We start from the raw sequence: 22,731 nt of genomic DNA, 5'->3' as shown, positions 1-22,731 counted from the left end.
GAAAATGGCTGGGAGTGCATGAGTTAATAGGTTGCAATTCTAGAAAATGTCATTAAAATTGTTCCATTTGTTTTTGTGTCACCTTGTCAGACTTAACAAAAATACCAGCGCTCACATACGCATACCTCGTGATTGAAGGGTTATTTTTAAAAGTCAATTTCATCAAGCTCATTAAACACATTCATGTCTCTTTGCTACCACCTCCACATTCCCCATTTAGCTGAATTAGCTGCGGTACAATTTGGGCGATCCCCGGGGTGTCCCTCCACCCCAGCAGAAGCATGTCAGAATGCAACAAATAATGAAATAATGCACGGAACAACACAACAGCCAATATCCCATCAAAGGAGCGGCTGAGAATATTAATATCAACACTGAACGGAAAAGCGAGGCACTTAGACAGACAAATCGCATTGGCAGATTTGAATTTAAAAACAAGATTAGCATATGCACTGACATGGAGGGGAAATGTGTCTCTTTTTTTTCCTTTTTAGAATTTTAGCTATTGAATCCGAACATGCTTCAAAATGAAGTACTGATCATGTAAATTATATGATTAAATAGACACCAATTACCCAACAATTAACCGTACTCTATAAAAGGGGTATTCCATGACGGTGTCTGCATGGCTCACTTATAAACATAATTATGTTTACAGCGCACATAATGAGTCTGTACTGTCATTAAAGGCACCAAAAAGAAGAAGAAACACAGATGCCAGAAAAATTTGTAATATTTTTACTGTTTTCAAAAATGGTAATGTGATCAAAGTTCTCACATTTCCAACAATGTTAGATCAGGAAAACTTCCATCCATTCATCCATTTTCTGAACCGCTTACTCCTCACAAGGGTCATGGGGGTGCTGGAGCCTATCCCAGCTGGCTTTGGACAGTAGGCGGGGTACACCATGAACTGGTTGCCAGCCAATCGCAGTCAGGAAAACGTCTACACCTTAATTTGTTTTAGAATGATAGAAAATTTAGTTTAAAAACCTAACACTAAACACCTTGACTGTGGAGATACGGTAAATCTGGCCAAGCAACATTTCGCGCTCTTTCAGGCACCATTTTTTGTCCCACTCCAGTCAGGATTGTAATAGTTTTAAATTTTTCATTCTAGCTAGTTTTTACTTCGTTTTAACTTGACTGTTTTTTTTTTAATTAGTTTTAATTAGTTTTTAGAGGCAAGTTCTTTTTTTTTGTATTTGATTTTAGCTTTTATTAGTTCATATATATATGTATATATATATATATATTTTTTTTTTCTTTTGGTTATTTCATGTATTCCTTGTCTCTTCCCTTTCCCGTTATGTCTAACCACGTCCACCTGAGTGTGTCTTCCCTTCCCAGTGTGTTGACCAATCAGCTCCCCAAGCCTCTTGTATCTTGCCCAGGTGTCTGTTGTTTTCTCGTTACCCTGCGTATTTAGTTACCCTGCTTTCTTTCAGTTCTTGTTGAGTCATTGTTGCTGTTGCTGTCATCCCATTTTGTCCATGCCATGCCTTGTTGCCCTCTTGTTTTTGTCATTAGTTTGTTTCTGACCTTGTTAACTTGTATTTTTCCATAGTACCTTGTTTACATTTTTTGTAAATTAAATACCCTTTTTTTTTTTTTTTTTTTTTTTTTTTAATCCCTGCCTTGCCCTGTTTTTGTTGCCCCCTGCATTTGGGTTCTGCCTCCAACACCCCCCAAACGTGACAAAAACGAAGGATATTTTCACTATAATTATTATTATTATTTTTTTTGTAATTGTTATTGATGTGAAAATTGTAGTTGAAATTAGTTTTCATTATTTTGAAAGCTTTTTGTTAACAAAAACATGTTTTAAATTTTAGTTTAGTTATTTCGTTCTGTTTCGTTAACTGTAGTAACCCGGCTCCGTTGGGGACTACCAGAAATCAAAGAACTGGTCAAAGTTTCGAACCATCCCAGAGCTGGCACTGAAACTGTGATCATCAAACTCGAGTCACTCAAGTACAGAAAATAGCGCTTGGCAGTGAAGAGGGCTCACTCAACAGAATTTCCTTTCTCTTACAATCAAGGGCACTCAAAAACAAACACAATCATTTCAAGCTGATATAAGAACCGTTGCTGCTAATCAAGGCACAAGTTCCTCAAATAATATGATTGTCTAGATGTCCTATTAATTTCCTGGTTGACAATTATGAGAATGGCAGAATTTTAATTTAATTATATATAAGGACTAAGCCCTTCCTGGAGTGACGAAGAAATGGTAACTATTTATTTTTGAATTTATCCAAAGATAAAAAGTTGGCCCACGCGCATACCTGAGTTTATAATCCCGGGTTCACCAGGACAGGAAGCTGTATTGTTGCACATGCGCGTCTCTCGCAAGGCACCGCTGCACAGCGTGCCGTAAGGAGACGAAACACACGAGCGCGTCCTCACTTGCCAGCCGTGTCCGCATGTCAGTGAACACACGCTCCACTGAGACCATTCCTCAGCTGCAGGGTCACCTGGAGATTTGGACACAGAGGCTTGAGCTTAGCTAACGGTCGAACATTAGCTCGTGAAGCAATTTTAGTACTGTGCCAACACAAGTTTAAAGGATTTAGAAGCGTTGTCACTCTGTTTAATTAGGTGACGACGCTTTCCAGGGAAGTTCCCATGCAGATTTCAGGATAACATTGGAAAAAAAAAATCCTCTACTGAAAAGAAAATAGAAGAAGAAGAAGAAGAGAGTTGACATAAAAATGGATGCACTTACTTAGAGAAGGGATAAATATCTCCACTTTAATAACATGAAATCCAAGCTATTAACCCATCCACTGCCATTGACGTGTATATCCGTCAATGGCAGTGAATGAGTTAAGTCAATCCCGTTCCATTGACATGTCTATACGTCAATGGCAGTAAATGAGTTAAAGGTGACTTATGGAGTACCTCACTGGTCTATAATAGGGCCCTAAATTATTCATATGGTATATGCAACATTTCCAGAATACAGTACTCAATATATATTTTTTTTGTGTGCTAGGGAAAAAAAACTTCTGAATACTGCTAAAAGTGAACTGAATACACTTAAAAATGGGTTTAATGGCACTAAATTGCGTCCTATCTTGGTTAGTCCCTAGAAAGAGACGATTAAGTATTAAGTCACTCCAACTCCTCTCGGAATTGTTTTCCAAGCACCGCGTTCTTTGATAGAGGCGTCATCACGTGGCAGCGGAGGAAATCAAATTAATTTCATGTCCGTTAATCGCATTACATCTTCATTAACAAGCCGTGAGTCAGGGTTTAAGCTCATCTCCAATGCCTTGAGGAATGGAAGGATGGGAGAGGCAAAGCAGGAACACACGGGAGAGGACTAGACAGAGAGAGTCGGTGCTTTTCCCTGACAGAAGGAGCTTTCTGCTCCACGCAGTAGGACAAGTGAATATGGGCGTGTGTGTGCACAGTACGCTCAAAGGTCGACCTGTTTGAATGTGGGTCAAACCGCCAACATGAATAATGCGAAATGTCACGCATGTAAAAGCATAGCTCACGTCACATAAACACGACATTTTTCGCATATTTATTTTTAATCACATGGATTTCAAACTGGAGATTCTAAAGATAAATGTTCTATATATTTTCCAGGCATTTTTTTTTCTTCTTCTGGCTGTAAACTTGTGCATAGACATACACATTACGCACCTGTTTGTGCCTGAAACACACCTGGCAGGTCAGCTGATCTTGGTCTTTGCGTCTTCACCTTCAAGTCGTCGTCATATGGGTCTGTAAGAAAAAAAATATACAAATTCAGTTCTGTACTTCTTCACTCATATAGAGTGCACGACTGACATGAATTATCAGTAATTGTGTGCGTTAGAGAGTTCTTTTGTTTTAGCTTGTAAAACGGAATTAAAGATGGCGTGAGAAGTCGAAAAAAAAAAGGAGGCCTGCGAGTGATTAAGCAAAGATCTGCTGATCCCAACACCTTGCTTTGTCAAACGTTGGCTGAAACTAAATGATTGTGAAGTAGAAACAAATGCAGCATGTCAAAGTCAGTGTTATCTCCCTTGGCAAATCTGGGCACGGGAGTAGATTTTTCATTTCCTCTGCAAATTGATTTATACCAGAGGTGTCCAAACTGCGACCCGGGAGCCATTTGCGGCCCGCCATCCATTTTTTAGTGGCCCGCGACATATGCTAAAAATGGCATTTGACTCAGTTAAAAAAAACACAGGTGCTATTAAAGTTTATTTTAGTTAACTAAAACTAACAAAAAACTAAAATTCAAAACTACAATTTCGTTAACGAAATAAAATAAAAACGAAGATGCTTTTTAAAAAAGAAAACTAACTGAAACTACATTTTATGTTTACAAAACTAACTAAAAATAAAACCAACTATAATTATAGCAAAAATGTCCTTTGTTTTAGTCTTTGGTAATTAATTGAATGCATGAGCCTTTGGTGATGATTTATGATTTATTTTGATATAAACCGGAATAATGACGTTGCAACCATGGTGTTTTTTTTAAATATTGTGCACAAGTAATACATGTTTAAAAATAAATAATAAAAACTAAAACTAATACTGAAACTAACTAAACTATAACTAAGCATTTATTAAAGAACTAAAACTAAATGAAACTAAGAGAACCACCCTGAAAACTAATTAAAACTAACTACATTAAAAAAGAAATTCAAAACAAAATAAAAACTAAAATGAAAAATTGCAAAACTATAATAACCCTATTGCCATATTACAAATAAATTGGTTTATATACTGTGTACCATTTTTATAAATATGCAAAAGGACAAATAAATTATTTGTACAATTTTTATGACTAAACACAAGTTCTCTTCATAACGTTATGTGGCCCTTGCGTCCTTCTGATTTTCTGTATGTGGCCCTCAAATGAAAAAGTTTGGACACCCCTGATTTATACGCTATCATAAGACAAGTTTAAGGGGAATGTCTAAGGTACAGTGAGGTTTATGTACTGTATGTATTAAGAAATTGGGGGGGTTGACAGGGCATTTTTGGACTGGTGACATCATTTCCATCACTATAATTATGTGAATTGATATGAAATAATCTCTACTAATTATTAAGGCTCATAAGCCGTGAGCAGTTGCACACAAATATTTGTCAACAGACAAGTTTCGCGATCCATTTGAGAAAAGTTTGCTCGACAATTTAAAATGTGACTGCTGGCTTTGACGATGACAGCCATAAATAACAAGATGCCTGGCGCAGACATATTTTGATGAACCGGGTGACATGTTAGATTCCAGTTGTGCTGTGTGTCACTGTGATGTTCATTTGGAGAGCAAAGGATAAGAGCAGCAGCTATTGGGATTTGACTCGTGAGCAATCTGTCATTGTGAACCCTGTGAAGTCAATGGAGTTGTGACAGTGATTGGGTGATGTGGTGCATCAGACTGGCAAGGCCTCAGAAGGCTTTTTTTTTTCTTTGATAGTGACAACCTCGACATTTTTTTCCGTTTTGTTTTAAAGAGTGTTATTGAGAATTGGTTGTCACGTTAATATGTTGATAATAAATAATAGGGAAATACGCAGCTTGCAGGCAAAAGTCATTTCATGGGAGATGACACAGAAATGGGCAGCAGTGAGTTTATATAAAACACTACGAATATAAGATATAGTAGTCAAAGCTGTAAATGTGAAGCTGAGGAAAGTATGAACTTTATGATACAATTTTATGTTATTTTGTTATGTATCATCGTTGTCGGGCAAAACAGCCCATCTTGCTTGACAGCAACTTTCAAGGCGTTGCACACTAACATAATCACACCACCACCCCCAAATCATGTTAATTCTCGAGGTGCAATGATTACCGTATTTTCCGCACTATAAGGCGCACCTTCAATGAATGACATATTTTAAAACTGTTTTCATATATAAGGCGCTACAGTAGAGGCTGTGGTTACGTTATGCATCCATTAGATGGTGCTGCGCTAAAGGGAATGTCAACAAAATAGTCAAATAGGTCAGTCAAACTTTATTAATAGATTACAAACCAGATTCCTGACAACTCCATTCACTGCCAAAATGAATAAACAGCTGTTTTATTATTTTCCCTGAGGTAAAGTATTAGCATTAGCTAGCGATCCAAGATGGCGGGATCTTCGGCGCATGCGCGTCACCGATCGTGCACGGTCACTGATTGCGTCTTGACAGCGAGACCTGTTACTGCTCAATATTGATCCATATAGGCGCACTGGATTATAAGGCGCAGGGTCAGCTTTTGAAAAAAATGAAGGCTTTTAGGTGCACCTTATAGTCGTGAAAATACGGTAATCGATTATCAATGATCAGCATCCTTCCCTATTTTCCTCGTTACAAACCAAACCAGTAACTGAATCATAATTAATTTGTTTGTCTTGTTTTTGAAAAAAGGCATCTTTTGTTTTTTTCATGAATTAATCCATTACTGAAGTAATTTTTAGCCGCACCCTTGCTCATTCACTACTTTAATATGCGACAAGACAAAAAGCCTTTATTACTTTACAAAAACAAACGACTGTGGTTACGTCATCTTCTCACTCTTTTCAAAAGGTCATAGACAAACTCGGTCCTCGAGGGCCGGAGTCCTGCAGGTTTTGGATGTTTCCCTTCTCCAGCCCAGCTGATTCATGCTCAGCTGGGCATAAGCCTGTTAACGATCCTGTTGATTGGAATCAGCTAATGTTAGAAGAGGGAAACCTCCAAAACCTGCAGGACTCCGGGCCTCGAGGACCAGTTTGACCAGCCCTCTCTTAGACCCAGGAGTGATGTAATATAGACTTACAATTTTGAGGCGATGTAATGCCATACGGCTCCCACAGGTTAAGAAATGTAGTTTTATGACACTTCTCGGACAGTTTGTGTCATGTTACGGTTCTGTGGGGTAAACTTAAATTTGGGTTTTCTTGTTGCGATCAGTGTTATGTTGTTCCTGTATCCTTCCTTTGTCTCATCAAGCTTTACGTGGGCCACCTGTGTTTTCCTGCCCTTCGTCGTGTTTCAACCAATCAGTGCCCTCAGCAAATTGTGTCTTCCCCAGGTGTGTCTCGTCATGTCAATTAGTGTTGGCGTATTTAGTCTATTGTCGTTTGTTCAGTCCTTGTCGGTCTATTGTTTGTTGCTGTTGTTAGTGTATGTCTTGCCTTGTTTTTTGCCCCCATGTCATGCCACGCTCTGTATTTTGACTTTGTTGTTTTGTTCTTTTTGACCTGTGCCTTGTTTGTGTTTAATTAAAAGAAAAACATTGTGGACTTTGCCTCCTCATCCCCCGTTTCCCTGCATTTGCGTCCTCAACCACCACATTCTTGACAGTTCAAGGATCCAAGTGAGATAATGGATTTGTTCTCAAGCTATTTTCAATACTTTGGTAAATGATGCGCAACAATAACTTCACGTGGAAACAGCAATAGGATTGATTTGTGGGAAAAATAGGAAATTGACCATGTGGACAGACTCAGTTTCAGCCCACCAGCCATGATATCAATAGTGGTTGAACCGAATCGGCAGACGTTCCACTGACAAATGTTGTAGTCAGATGAAGTCACTTTCACTGCTGAGCGATGAGCTTTCAAACTCAATGCAAAAAAGAACAAAGCGAAGACGATCACCCTCGGAGAACCGGCTTAGGTGCAAGTCTCCGCGCTACCGCGCTAACATGCTTACATATTGTATGGCACATGCACACACAAATATGACTGCGGTGAATAAACAAAGAAATGGCGTGCTGTGAAGCATTTCGGAATGCAAGGCAGCAAGCTGTGGGGGGGGGGGGTTGATACAGAGCCAGCTCAAGCTACGGTTGTCTTGAGTAAGGATTTAAGACTTGTGCACAAGGGAATTCATATGGTAATGCTGGAAATCAGTTGTTTTGCATGCCATTGTTTGCTGTGGACAACTGTCGGTTGTTTCACCATCACATTATGGACGTACGCTTTCCTTAACACCAACAATCATGAACAATTTTTCCGAGCCTTACATCCCATTCTGGCTCTATAGCTCTCTGGTGCTGTCCATTTATTCCCGAGTCCATCTGGGATGGTCCAAACTGATAGAAGTGCACTGTAATGGACATTTTATACGCTACTGGACAGATAGATCCACTCCAGTCCTGCTTACTACTCTCCCTCACCCCTTGCTGGCTCCAAAGCAGATATGAGAAGAGAAGTTGAATTAGATTGGTGCGGGACAGCGTCTCCCCGGCTATGGGGCCCTCAAGGTCATTTGTGTGCTTTTCAAAATGGATTCACAATCGAGTTTTCTCAACCCCATGGGCTGCCTGCGTATTTTTCTCGCCTGCCTTTGCCGCATACACAATCGCGTATGTACACGACGATCCTCGCAATTCCTGAAACTAAATTGGTTTTGTTTCATTTCGCCTCCACCTGTTTGGCTTCTTTTTCTTATGAGAAAGGTTTCAACTCTTATTCTGACTGGACAAAGCATAGCTCATTTTGCCCTGCAAGTTATTTTCATTCTTTAAAAAGCAGAAGAGAATAATGATGAATGGCAAATGCAGAGTCAATATAGGACAGTAGTGGCTCTTTTGCTCTAATTTGTAAGAGGTGGGCATTGAGTAAATGCCGACAGTCACGGACGGATGCCGGTTTTATTGACTTATGACTGGACTGATGGAATGCCCACCTTTTTGGTTGGCCCTAATAAACTAGTGCTGATGAAGTGGTTAAAATAAAATGACCGATGATTACAGTTTGATTCGGCTTTAAAAAATGACAGTGAAGATGACAGAAGACGTAAAGCAGGGGTCTCCACGTTCGATCCTCGAGAGCCCCAATCCAGCCTGTTTTCCATGTCTCCGTCCTTCAGCACAGCTGAATGTAGCGATCAGCTAATCAGCAAGCTTTACAGAAGCCTGATAACGATCCCGATCATGAATCAGGTATGTTAGTGGAGGGAAACATGGAAAACAGGCTGGATAGGGGCTCTTGAGGACCGAACTTGGAGACCTCTGACGTAAAGCCTATAACACACTGGGGAAACACTACAGTATATTCATTTTAGGGGGAAAAAAAAAAGTGCTCATCTAAGTTATTTTCTCTTATTAATGGCAATCTCAAAATACTAGTAACATGGCATTGTCTTATTCCAATATTTCTTTGAGATAATATCAAAACAATGCAATCTCAGATTCAAAGTGTTGCTCCTCATATGGGGCATAACAAGTGATTAATTGATTGCTAAGAATTGAGTGAGGTTGATTGTGCCTTGACACCTCATTGTACTTTAAAAAAAAATAAAAAATACGCATTTGTACTTTCTCCATAGTGAATTACGGACATTTGGTAAAAATTAGTGTTGTTCCGATACTGATACTGGTATCGGCAGAGGTGCCGATACTGCATAAAAACAGTGGTATCGGTGACTACTCACAAGTAACATGCCGATACCATTAATTCCAATGCTAATCGAGGATTTTGGATGCAGCATCTTGTGTCTTGCTCGTGCACGACATTCACTGGTATGTGACACGTCACTGCATGGCGATCTAAGATATCCTATTGGCCCTTGAATGCTCTGAACCAATGGCAGGACAGCTTTTTCATGTTGAGGAAAAAAAACCTTAAGTATCGGTATCGGCCGATACTGCAAAGCTGGGTATCGGTATCAGTATCGGGATCCAAAAAACGGTATCGGAACAACACTAGTAAAAATGCACTTATATCCATAGTGTAAGGCATTGTGACCAAAATCCAGTATACAATCCAAAGCAGGTGGATGAGGAAAAAAAATACTTGAACACTAAAAGATTTGGAGGAAACATCCATATTAATATTAATAATTCTGTCTAAGAATTCACAAACATGACAGAACTTCATAGAAAGTTGATAATTTAGCCACAAATGTGAATTCAGCATGTTCACATGCTCATGGCAATGCAAAACTGCTGATGGTTAGACATATAGTTTATTTTTAACCCTTTCAGTTCATACTCCTGATTGCACGCAAGAATAAAATTACCGCTGACGAGGCTTTTGTTAAAGTGGGTCATCAGGTTTTCCTGTAGACAATTGAACCAAACGATGGACAAACTTTTCCACTTGCAGAAGAGATTTCAAACTGAAATGGATAAAAAAAAATAGCTAAACCGAATCTTCAGATTGGCATCGACCAGGCTCAGCTGTCAGAATATTTCACCCGACTATTGTCCAGACACTGTAGCCATCAAGAATACAACCTGATTAAATGGAAATTTGATGGAGCAACACACCAAAGTATGAAAAAAAAAAAATGGTTTCTGCTCAAGCTTGACTCTGCAGGAAGATAGTGTTACCATAGCAACATAATCATCTCCACGCTAGTAAGGGATTTAAGAGATGGCAGTGACAGCGAGTCTTGGAGTGATGGTTGGGGAGCGATTTCTAAATCAGTGCCCACACTCCATCTGCTTCATGTGTCCAGTACGAAGGTGAACGCATCAGGACTGCTGGCGTGCATCTATTTTTGAGTTTTGTGACTTTTCTTTTTTTCCCCCATTTTGTGTTGCTGCTCATGTATGTTTTCTAACATTGTTTAAGGCCAGTCTGAAGCACAAACGTGAGTAGCGGCAAAATGTCTGGCATGGATCCGGCAAGACTGTGCGTGTCAGCGGTCACGCTCTTGTAATTTTGGTCGCGTAGAGTCATTCATGTGTGCCGACTTTTTAGTATGCAATCCTTTCAGCACACTAAAATGCATTCATGATACAATTCCTTCACAAACATACAAACTGATTGCTTGTATCCATGCCTGTTTACATCACACGCCAAAGCAAACACGGCGAACTTTTTTTTTTTTTTTTTGCATAATTCATATCTCAGAAGCGCATGAGGAGGCTGCAGATTCCACTTTTTTTTTGGTTCAGCACTCTGTAGAAAGGGGTGGAAAACAAGCTTATACAACACTTGAACACTGATTGTTGTTATCAGACGCTACCCAGAGAACACATTTGCTGTACTTGCACAGCATTTAATGCAGTCCAAGTCAAAATAAGGGTCAGCAGACTGATGGGTAACATTTTGGGGTGATGATTTCTGCACCCGTGGACATGCACGCGAGCATGAAAACCCAAAGAGTATCTGTACCAACTAAAAACGCTGCCTTTCAAAAGACAGCAATGCAGTTTAAATGACACTGCTCTTATTAATTCCCATTCAGTCGAGCATAATGTGACTGCTGAATGTGAAAATATGAATCCAGCAACAACAAGAGAAGCAAGAATAAATAACTGGGCCAAGAAAAAAAAAAAAAAAAAAAAAAAAAAAAGAGAATCACATTATACTATTTGGAAATGTGGCTGCTCAGATATATTAGTTTTTCTTAGCAATCTAATATATGTGTATTGTGATATTGGTAGAGAGTCGATAAGCAAGACTTACTGTCGTTGTTACATAAAGAATTTATGTTCAGCATGCCCTGTTCCATTCTGGTATTTCTGCCCTATTACAGAAAGCGTAGAACTGCTAATTTTGACTGGCAAATTTGTCGAACGTATTTGCAAATATGATCAAATTTCCCCAGAATTTGTATAATGTTGGACAAATGCTAAAAAAAACATTTTATTTCACTTAGGAATGAAAAGTCAATACCCCGTAGCATTATGAGGTGTGATGTTTAAATATGTGTGTACGTATGTGTGTATATATTAGGGGTGGGTCAATACGGGTAAACCACGATTCGATACTGTGACGATATTTGGCTCACGATATCGATATCACAAGAAACGATATCTACGATTTTTGATATATTGTCAAAAAAAATGTGCAACATATCACAATATGTAACTGAAAAATCCCATAAAAAGGAAAATGTCTAATTATGCATTTATTCAATGCATAGTGCCTCACTGCCTCTGAGCCTTTTAAGTGTAAACATTGTAAAGTGAGACAAAATAAAGTGCATAAACATTTATAACATAACACTGCACAACTGCACACAATATATCTATCTACCGTCAGTGTATTAATAATTTATTGCAACAGAGAGCGCAACAATATATTGCGATATCGATTTTTTTCTCCCACCCCTCGTGTAAATATATATATATATATATATATATATATATATATATATATATATATATATATACATTTATCCTACAATACATTCAAACGTATTTAGAAGTACGTTCGAGTGCACCATTGTCTATAATCCATCGTATCGCTTTGTATTGCAATGCTAACTGCTAAAGTTAAGTAACTAAAGAGAAGCTGCTAAACTGCTTATGTTTTTTCCATAGGTCTAGTAGTATTATCGACAAACCCATTCAATAATCAACATTTTAGATAGATTTTTCATGCAGGTCACCTTGTACTGATGTGATTGTTTTTTTGTGCATGGCAGGTGTCTGTTTTCTCCTGGCAGGTGTGACTGGCAGCTGATGGGACACACCTGGGCTCAACTAGTTCATCAGCCTTCTCCATAAGAAGCCTGGTCTGCACCCCCGATGGTGCCAGAGAATTCCATTTCATCTGTTAGTGCTACATAGTATATCTTCCAGTGTTACTAAGTTTTGCAGTACACCTGATGTGACCACAAAGTTTATGTAACCTGTTTGCCCTGGATCTTGTTTTTTTTTGCTATAGTTGTCTTCGTGAAGATTCTCCAGCCTGATTGCCTGCCTCCTTTTTTTTTTTTTTTTTTTGCCTAACCTTAGTAAATAAACACTGTTACTCTCTTATTTTTTATTTTATTTTTTTATAACTACTTGTCGCCATCTCTGCATTTCGGGGTCCAACCCAGACAAACTTTAACATGTAGTTCTTCGTTTACCTAAAAACAATATTAGATAACCCTCCTCATGCCACAGAAATCAAATCTGAGAGCATTGTTCATTCCAGGACTTCATCTGCCTCGCAACTGACTAGTAAAGTCAAAAGGGCCCCTTAAGTAACATCTCTTCACTTTTCCACTAGTCCGCATGTAGCAAATGAACACTTAAATAGCCCAAGGTGAGAACAATCTTGCTCTTTACAAGGCTTAAGAAGATGTCAGGCCTGCATCAGTTCAGATGAGCCATGTGGACAACCTCTCTTTGCTTCTCCTACCCTGCAACAAAAAGCTTTGAGGTAATTGTGTCCAAGAAGACATGTTGAACATGCACGTCGGTAAATTGTAAAGAGCAGTCTGTCAGACGAGGCTAATTGTGAAAGTAGTAATGCACTCCGAGAGTTAATTCAGCGATGGAGTTCAACCGTTATGATCAGAGTGATCCCCAGAGACAAATTCTACGTAATACGTATCGGCTTGAGAGATGCTTATGGGAATTTGAACGCCACTGATTTTCAGCACGACATGCTTCAATAATTAATGAGTGCAAACCTTAATGTATTGGTTGTATTCCTGCTGTGACTTACTATTACAACTGTGGTATACTGGCACTAAAAAGCGGTGAAGAATACATTGCTTGAACATCGAGGCAGCAGGTTTTTTCATTCTTACTTATTTTGTACTGCTGTACTGCAAAGATGCAGTCTTGCCACTGCACAGTGTGGTATACGCTCTACGGCACCTATATTGTAGATAGGAATGGCGGCAGATAAAGCAAATTGCCCTGTCGATCATCGACTCCTCACTCCGGCGGAACATGCCACACATCCACTCGAGCCCATTCCTGCAAATGGGTTTTCGAAAATCACGGAAGATGACTGGCGGTGGAGAGCACCCTCCACCTCGGCGAGGCTTACAGCCTGACATACTTAGACCGATACCACTACGGCACAAGCATCATTGAACCTGGAACTACTACATTGCATCCGAACTTTCACATTTTCGACATTTTGCCGAGTCCAAACTGGATTAAATTGATTTTTCCATGGCTTCACCAATCCTGGTCCTTGAGGACCGGTCCAGCAGGTTTTAACAGGTTTGCTGATCATATGGATCAGGTGTATCGAAGGACAGAAACATCTAAAACCTGCACACCCCCTTTGTTGGTATTTAAGTGCAGCTTCAGTGGAATGAAGGTGCTGGAATATTGCCTTGCTTGTTGTTGTTCTAGTTGTACTGTTCAAACTTTTTTTTTATCTGCTTTGTGGTCCTTGGGCTGTGAGCTGACCATTGCACTCACTCATCTAAAGCAATGAAGAGGAGATTGACTGGTGGAAAACAGTGCTGAAAACAACACACAGTAATGTGAACTTTTGACTTCCAAACATCTTGTTGGTCAGTTTGAATTTGTCTCGGATCAACAAATACACAGCAAAACAATGAGTTTTTCTTCAGGTTAAATTAGTTAACTGATGCATGAATGTAAAAATCATAGAATTGGAATATTCAACGCAATCAACGAAATTTTGTTGATGGGGGAAGAGAGAACTTGCTTGTCTGGATTGTTTCCAATTGGTATACTTTGGATTACAGGAACAAGTGGAAGATTCTTTCTGAATGTAAATAGAATGTATTTTCGTCTAAAATCAATACAAGTTTCCAAATATAAGTTGAGAACCACTTTGAGGATTTAAAAACAATTATTATACCGACTATCGCTTTAATTGAAATGCCCCTCGAAGCCATTTTTTGTGAGACACAAACAGTTTATACAGCTTGTCATTGTCACTATCAGTCACTCTCTGCACCTGCTTGCTTCACATCAGTATTTCTTGTTGCCACCATGGCTTTTTCCCTTTCATGGCTGGCCTCAATCGGTCCCCCGTGACAAACCATACATCTCGCCTCTCTGTCACTGCCAGTTTCAGTACTTGGTGTAACGCTCAAAAATTTATACTTCCACCATCCTCCTTTCACTTGAGAAATCACTTCTGCCTGTTAAAAAAGTGACAAACTCGTCCCCTCTTATATAATCGTGTCTTGTGTTTTATTCATTTAACTCACATATTTTATTGCTGTACATCTTTTAACCATAAAACAGAAAAACATAGTAGCTCCTGTTATCACAGTGTGTTTTAAATTAAATGTTTTGGGTGTTTTTTTTTTTCGTTCTTATATTTGAGGACAGATGTTACCTCACAATCGGCTGACTGATCACAAAGCATATACCGTATTTTCGCGACTATAAGGCACACCTAAAAGCCTTAAATTTTTCATCCAAATAATCCAGTGCGCCTTATATATGGATCAATATTGAGCCGCAACAGCTGTCAAGACGCTATCGGTGACCCTGCATGATCAGTGACGCGCATGCTCAGAAGATCCCGCCATCTTGGATCACTAGCTAATACAAATACTATACCTCAGAGAAAATAATAAAACGGCTGTTTATTCATTTTGGGAGTGAATTGAGTTGTCAGAAAACTGGTTTGTAATCTATTAATAAAGTTTGACTGACCTATCTGACTGCTTTGTTGACATTCCCTTTAGCGCAGGACCATCTAATGGATGCATAACGTAACCCCAGCCTCTACTGTAGCACCTTATATATGGAAAAAGTTTTAAAATATGTCATTCATTGAAGGTGCGCCTTATAGTGCGGAAAGTACGGTACATACACAACATCAAAGACGCACACATCAACACAAGCAGCACAGCTTGACTGATGGTTGCCGTCCTCTGCTGGAGCACGACATGAAACACGTAATAGAATGAAAAGCGAGATTAGCCCCAAGATGGACCTCGTCATGCTTTGAAGGCCTCTATTATTTCCATAAAATACATACTGTATCAGGAACTGTTGAATAGCTAGCAGGCGTGTTTTTGTCATACCAGAACTAGAACCACTTCCGGCGTTCGTGTCTAAGAATCATAGGAAATGTAGTCCTATTAGTCTAATGTTGTGGTCATCAGTCAGACTCAACGCAAGCTGGTGGCATATTTCCGATGTGACAATGTTCCACCGGCGCAAGGTAAACAGTAATAATGCAACCAGATTGAACGGTGATTTTAATATTAAGAGGAGAATTTACCGTATATTTGATTTTTAGTGAAATTGTAAAGTCACAGTTTTTAATTTTGAAAATCTGGTCGCACCTACACTTGACTGAATTTGATTATTGCAGTAATCTTTGCTATTATTATAGTGTCAGTCTAAATCGGCTCCAAGGGCTTTGGACTCTCACATTTCCAACCCTTTGGGCTGTCTGGGCATCATTGGTCATATCACGGTGGTAATGACCCCTTATAAGCCCCGAATGCTTATAAAAGACCGGACAGCTGCCTGAGTAAACTATGGCAAACTAGCGTTTTGCTTTCCACCTCAGCAGATACAACAGCTGTGCGCATGCAAGTGCTGCTCTTTTATATCTATGAGGGCATCATGAGTGTGTAAGTGTGCATCTGTGTGCGTGCGAGTGCCAAGGGAGAGGGTAATGAGGACCACTGGGGCTCATTTAAACTACCAGGGTTCACTTGCTGAGAAGCGTGCCTGGGATCCAAGCCCTCCACTCTTCCCAAGGCAAAAACCATCACGGTTGGATCCAGCGGTTCCCAAGTCTTATCATTTCCACCAAACATCACCTCGGGGCTCATACAGATGGTTTAAAAAATCCAGACTGACCTTTTTAGCCCCAGCAGCCTGAAGAATGAGGTGGCACATGTGGGTGAGACTGCCCCCTGGCTGTAATGCCTTCCCACTTCTGTTGCTTGCATATAGATATAAAATAGTTGTTGAACTATTTATCAGCTACGCTTCTTGATATTCTCATTCATCCAGGTCATTTCTTTCTCAGGGCACTGAATCGATCGCAACTGGACTGCTCTGTTTTTCACCTCTCATCCGAAAAGGCTTTATCAGTTAATGCAACAAGTCTTGGTCAGGGCAGACCAGCCTGAGTTGGTGGGAAAGCCCAGCTTTGTATGCACCAAGTTGGAGTGCTCCACCACTGAAAATGGTATAAATCTTTTAGAGATGCAAATGACCATCGTTACAATGCCTTGCAGAGGGACCTGTTGGTCAATAAGTCGCTGGGTGGAAACACCCACGTTAATATTCCATTTATTTGTAAAAAGGTAGGGAGCGAGGACTGTGTTTTTGTTGTCAGAGGCGAAATCATGGTGTTTTTTTGGTAACGTTTGAAAGGACGGCATGACTCGTAAGCCGCACACTCGGTCTCAAGTAGTGTTGCCACAGTTACCTTGAAAAAGTAACTTAGTTACTTTACTGATTACTTGGATTTAAAAGTAACTAAATTGCGTTACTGATTACTTGATTTTAAAAGTAACTAAATTAGATTAAAAGTTACTTTTTTAGTTACTTTCAGCAGCTGCCGATAACAACACCATCTCAACATAAAAATAATGCGGTAGAAACGGAGTTCCAAATACTTTATTGAAAGTGCATATTTAACATGAAAATAAAGGTTTTTTTTTTAATGAAAAACAAAATAGGCAGTCTCTCTTGACTTCTTGTAACGTAAATACTTTTTATAAAACAAAAAATACAAATCTATCCAGGTTGAAAATGAAAATCCCCTTAATTCCTCTATTGTTTGTTCCGCTATTCCAAGTTTGAACACTTGAGTCGACTCGTGCATGCTGAAAACGTGACTTGTCTGACGTCACTCCCCCTGGAGAGAGGGCGGAGACGACCTCATCCCATAATGCTTCACGGACCAGTTGAGGATGGAAATAAATTTTTTTTTTACCACTTTTATGGTCCATAATGTACACTTTTTTTGTTGCGTTGTGTGCCTGTTGGTTAATAAAACTAGTAGTAAAAGTATCATCACTTTTGTTTTGAATGTGCAAACCATTCACGACCGTCTTATTCAAGACGACCAAAGAGAAGAAGAATCCATGATATCCGGGTGTCGGACTGAATTTCCAGGGATTTTGGGTGCCAGTCCAAGTGCAAATCTTAATATAAATGTCGTAGGCCTATATGCATATAAGTCGCAACTGCGTATAAACTGAAAGACCAGCCAAAGTATGAAAAATGTGACTTTGGCACACAACTATGTCTTTGCTCGTTTTCAGCAATTATCTTCAAAACATACCATATTTATTAGGGATGTTCGATACCACTTTTTTTTTCATACCGATACCGATATTCAGACCCTTAGTACTCACCGATACCGATACCAACTGCAGATACCAGTAGTACATTTTGACAAATAAAAAAAAGTCATTAAAAGAGATTTTTAAACAAATATATCTCCTTTAATTTTGACAAAAAAACAGCACAGTCACACTTCAATAGTCTTAACGCTCAAAATAAAACACAAAAATGCTCTTTTCGTTTAAGATTCACAATTTTGAAGTATTTCCAAACCGGTGAAGTTTTGGTGAAAAACCGCTGCAAGCTAGCGCCAGTTACAGGCAAGGAGGACGGTCGCTTGTACTCGTCTGCGTCACGCGTACTCGAGGACTTGAAAAAAGGCTGGTATCGGCCCGATACCGATACCTGGTATCGATACTCGCCCATCCCTAGTATTTATACTTAAATTAATACTAAAATAAATCTGAATTCAGATTACAGCTTATTTCAGGAAAACTGACTGGTCCTGATGGGCAACCCGCTGCGCCAGTGAACAATTTGTGTAAAGCTCTTTGACAACCATGATACAATTGCGATCCATTTACAATTTCATTCCGATTGCCATCAATCAAGTCACTGCAAAATTGTAACACTGTTGTTGGCAAACACAATACAGTTCAGGTGCAACGGACAGGAAGACATCGTGCACGCGCAGGAGCCTCATCACTTTACATTGATTTCCCGCTGGCCAACCAACTGCTTAGCCATCTTTGCGGTGACAGTTTGACCCATGAGGCCTGTTAGATGTTCCCTCTTACACACTGGCACACATTTATATATAGGGAGCGATCCTGAAGCCGGCAGGGAACTCCCTAAAGCATTTATTGACTGCTGAGTGAAAGTGGCTATTAATCCATCAAAAGGCTTTAATGCTAAAACATACATGCTAATTGAGAACATGTTTTTAAAATATGTAAACCAGCAGCTAAGTTTACTTTGGCCAAAAAACCCGGCACAAACACAATGCTTAATTTGGATGCTGAATTATTATTCAGGAGAAAAGCTTAAATGTGTCAAAGGTCTCTTCCCATTGAAACCTCTCAAACACAAGATGAGCCCGTCTAACCTTCCATTAGCGCAAATTACCGTCACGCTAGCACGTCCGCTAGCGCGACATCCCACAGGCGAACCTTCCAGCCTGACAGGGCAACACAATCGTGGCGCCAGTGAGAGGAAGACAAACTGGAAAAAATCTTTGCACTCATGCCTCAGTCCATCAATTAAATACCTTCTTCTGCAACCCACACACCCCTTTCGTCTCGGTGGCAGAATAATGACTTGCCATATTTGTTGAATGCTAAAACTGGAGGCTGCCACGAGGTCATAGAAGGAAATGGAGGGAAAATAAAAGCTGTCTTATGTCATTGTTTTCCTCTGCCGAGCCGATCAACTTGGAGGACTTTTCTCTGGAGTCTTGTTATTGTCAAGTCCATGTTAGAGGCCATTGTGCTCTGACCACAAAAACACGCACACTGACAAGCCTCATGTGCATCCATCCACTCAAATCAAAGAATTGTTGTTGTTAAATCATTTAAAATTTGCTGTTCTTATTTTCTATAATCCAGGGAAGATTTGCATTAGCGTAATCTCTTTCTTTGTGTGTAAGTATGTGGATGTCTTTGCTGTGTCCTTTGTGAATGATGGCTTTGCTAAAGTGCTGTGAAGAGAAACATTGGTTTGCTGCGTCTTTGATTCATTGCTTGTGTGAGGGCAATTTGCATAGCAGGCAGACTCCAGGCAGATCTTGGGCTCTCGTTAGCCGGGTGGCTAGATACTTCATCATTATCATCAGCCTCGCCCTTCACTTGCAGCGATTCTGCCCTTGCTCATAATCTGAAATGGGATTTGCAGAAGACGAAACGACAAAAGATCGGGAAAAAGAGGTTTGAAAAATGAAGATAAAGCAAAGACAAAATTCAATGTGATCGTGTTGATTTCACTGAAAATCAAATGAACACTAAATTCGCACCACAGACTATTTAAAACAGATTTAATCGCTAGTCAATCTGGTAACCGGTGGATGTGATATTCTAATGCTAAATGCTATCTTTGTTCAACAGCGCTAAACAAATCTTTTATTTATTTTTTTTTTTATTTTTTTTTTTTTTTTTTTTTTTTGCTCTATAGGAATTTGGCTATGCCGTTTCGCGCCGGTCTTGCATCGTAACACTAGAAATATGCTGCCAGAAAAGTTCCGCTTAAATTGGGTTTGACTGGCGACCACAGAATGACCGTATTTTCCGGACTAAAAGTCTCACTTTTTTTTTTCATAGTTTGGCCAAGGGGGGCGACTTATACTCCAGATAGACTTATATGTGATTTTTTTTTTTTTTTACACATAATTATATTTGTTGTTGTTTATTTTCACACTGACAACCACAAGAGGGCACTGTAGGCGTAATAATTGAAACTGATGCCGAGTCTGACGTCAGCCACGCAGAAGAGGAAGTGGCGCTTCGTCTACCTCCGGGGTTAGCAGAGTTGTTCAGAAGTGACACGGAAGATGACGAGTTCAATGGATTTAGTGATATGGAGAGTCTGGTAAACCTGTTAGCATGTTCTTTATGCTATAGTTACCTAAATGACTGTTCATATGTTACGTTAACATCAACGTGTTACGTTAGCATTCCGTACACCTGTAATGTTTGTTCTTGGTCCCGATTTTTATTAAATAAATGCGACTTATAGTCCAGTGCGACATATGTATGTTTTTTTTATTATTATTTATTATGTCTTTTTTGGCTAATTCGACTTATACTCCGGTGCGACTTATAGTCCGGAAAATACGGTAAATTAAAATCGGGACATGCGTAAAAGTTGGCTCAAACAATGGGGCTAGTGAAATCCATTGAGACACAAGGCTAAAAAAACCGGGACTGTCCCACTTAAGACAGGACATCTGGTCACCATCATTTAGTTAGATTTGGGGGGGGGGGGGGCTAAACCATGAGATGTTTTGAGGAATTTTCCCAGCAACAAATCTACCAATGTAAAGTCTTGGATTGCGTCATGCAGACCTAAATAAATGTCAATTTGTCTGATGTTTCCTTTGGCTAAAATGTGGATTTCTGTCTGGACATCGAAAAATATGTCTCAGTTGAAGAATACAGTAAAGAGAGAAAATCCAGCTAACCCCAGAAATGACACAAAGACTTCATTTTGTCCTTGCAAAATCCCACTAAGTGCATGTTCTCCTTTATGTTTATAAAAGGCATCATAGATTCCACCTGTCATGCTGGAGCTCCAGCCTTCACGAGTACACAGGATTTCTCTCTCACTCTCACCCTCCCACTATTTTTCTCCATCTCTCCTTCTGACAGTTGCTGCAGTGCTTTCAGGGACAGTGCTTGTCGTAGAGGACACGCTGACGAGTGTCGATCGATACTGACTCCCAAACCTTAGCATCCATCTGGGAGCGTGTGTGTGTGTGTGTGTTTTATGTGAACTGTTGAATAATGTAAAGATGTCTGGCACATACTGTTGAGGGCCCGAATTGTTGACGTGTAGGAATGTATAAGTGCTGTATCAAAGTTTGCTGAGAAAGATAACGAGATGTGTATGGTGGAATGCTACCATGATGTATCTGCTGGATTTTAACGTTCAGTCTGATGCTCTTTCCCATTGAGAGGTGGATGAATTTAGGTTAATCCAGCTATCAGTCAATTATATTTTCTCGGTTTAAAAAGGTACTTTAAACGTTTTTTAATAAAAAAAAAAAAAAAAAAAAATGAGGAAAAAAATGTTGGAGCATATTCTGGGCTAATATTTCCAGAAATCATGCTGCAAATAAATTTGCCTCCTGTTATGTTCCATAAAATACAAAAGTCACATATAAACATATAATAATTTGCCAGATTTTTTTTTTTCCTCCTAATATTTCTCATATTTTGTATGGTAATTCTCCCCAAAATGCACACTCTAAAATCCATTTCTGAACAAGAATGGACTGACAGCAGGCTGACTCAGAGGAACTAACAAGGTTGAGACAATAACTAAAGTTCGCCCTACTCTTAAATTCACCTCTAGTAACTAGCGGAGTGTAGAAATCCTCTTTTTTTAACAGCCACCATGTCAATAAATTCCAAGCACATTTTATCTTCAGCAAGACCAAAGACGCATACTGAAATTCATGCTCGCCCTCAAAACACAAAGATACAGTGACTGTTTTCTTAACTCCTTATTTGTTTCTTTTGTTATTTATTCATGCTGTAACATGCATCGTGAACTTTTTATCGTTTTCTTTATAGCATTCCTCGTCCCGTGATTGACAGACCGTAATATATGAACGGACAATGTAAGACCTTCCGATATGGACCAAAGGCAGTTGTAAGGAGAAGGCCACACCAATCCAGGCTTTTAAATGAGGCAGTGAAATCAGTTGTAAAACTTGCAAGGGTAAGCAGCGAAGGACAGCAAAGGGTGCTTTTAAGTGGTGTTAAAAGCCTGCCAGAGGCATTTTGTATCCACTTTGTCTTTTGATATGGCTGATACCACAATAAAGTGCATTTTAGGATGCGTGACGTAACAATATTGGCAAGTTTTTGCCTGAGGTCTGCAGGACCTGTTATCTTAGAAGAAAAAAAAACTATTTGGCTCATTTTGAACGCTACTCAAACAAGGATGGAGATAACTATTTAAAGATTCAGATACAATTAAGCTTGACATGTCTATTTGTAGAGAATCTTCTAAATCGATTTGGGCTTCTCTTGTGGAACAATCTGTTATTGAAGGGAAACGGGCGCCTTTGGCTTCTTCCCATCATGTTGATATTGTTCAGCTACAAAAGAGTAGAAGAAATCTAAGTGAGAATAATTATAAAAACAAAATTT

General features: G+C 39.4%; 1 protein-coding gene across 25 annotated transcripts in view; it reads right to left on the bottom strand.

The window, feature by feature from the left end:
* The window catches only part of adgrb2 (adhesion G protein-coupled receptor B2), a 168,636-nt gene that overhangs the window by 87,821 nt on the left and 58,084 nt on the right, over nucleotides 1-22,731 (bottom strand). For 21 of the 25 annotated variants that reach the window (XR_013280501.1, XM_077508001.1, XM_077508000.1 and 18 more), the window contains exons 3-4: nucleotides 3,658-3,738; nucleotides 2,289-2,477 (exon numbers count right to left, since the gene is read on the bottom strand). Coding sequence is in view for 24 of the 25 variants with exons in the window: in XM_077508001.1 (XP_077364127.1) it covers nucleotides 2,289-2,477; nucleotides 3,658-3,738 (270 nt within the window). In the remaining variant the exon portion in view is untranslated. The remainder of the gene's footprint in view (nucleotides 1-2,288; nucleotides 2,478-3,657; nucleotides 3,739-22,731) is intronic. The other 4 variants (XM_077507997.1, XM_077508016.1, XM_077508014.1 and 1 more) reach the window with 3 other exon arrangements.

Source organism: Festucalex cinctus, chromosome 19, assembly GCF_051991245.1.
Source record: "Festucalex cinctus isolate MCC-2025b chromosome 19, RoL_Fcin_1.0, whole genome shotgun sequence".
Lineage (NCBI taxonomy): Eukaryota > Metazoa > Chordata > Actinopteri > Syngnathiformes > Syngnathidae > Festucalex > Festucalex cinctus.
Note: the sequence above shows the minus strand (reverse complement) of the source record. Positions and strands in the feature narration are given on the sequence as shown.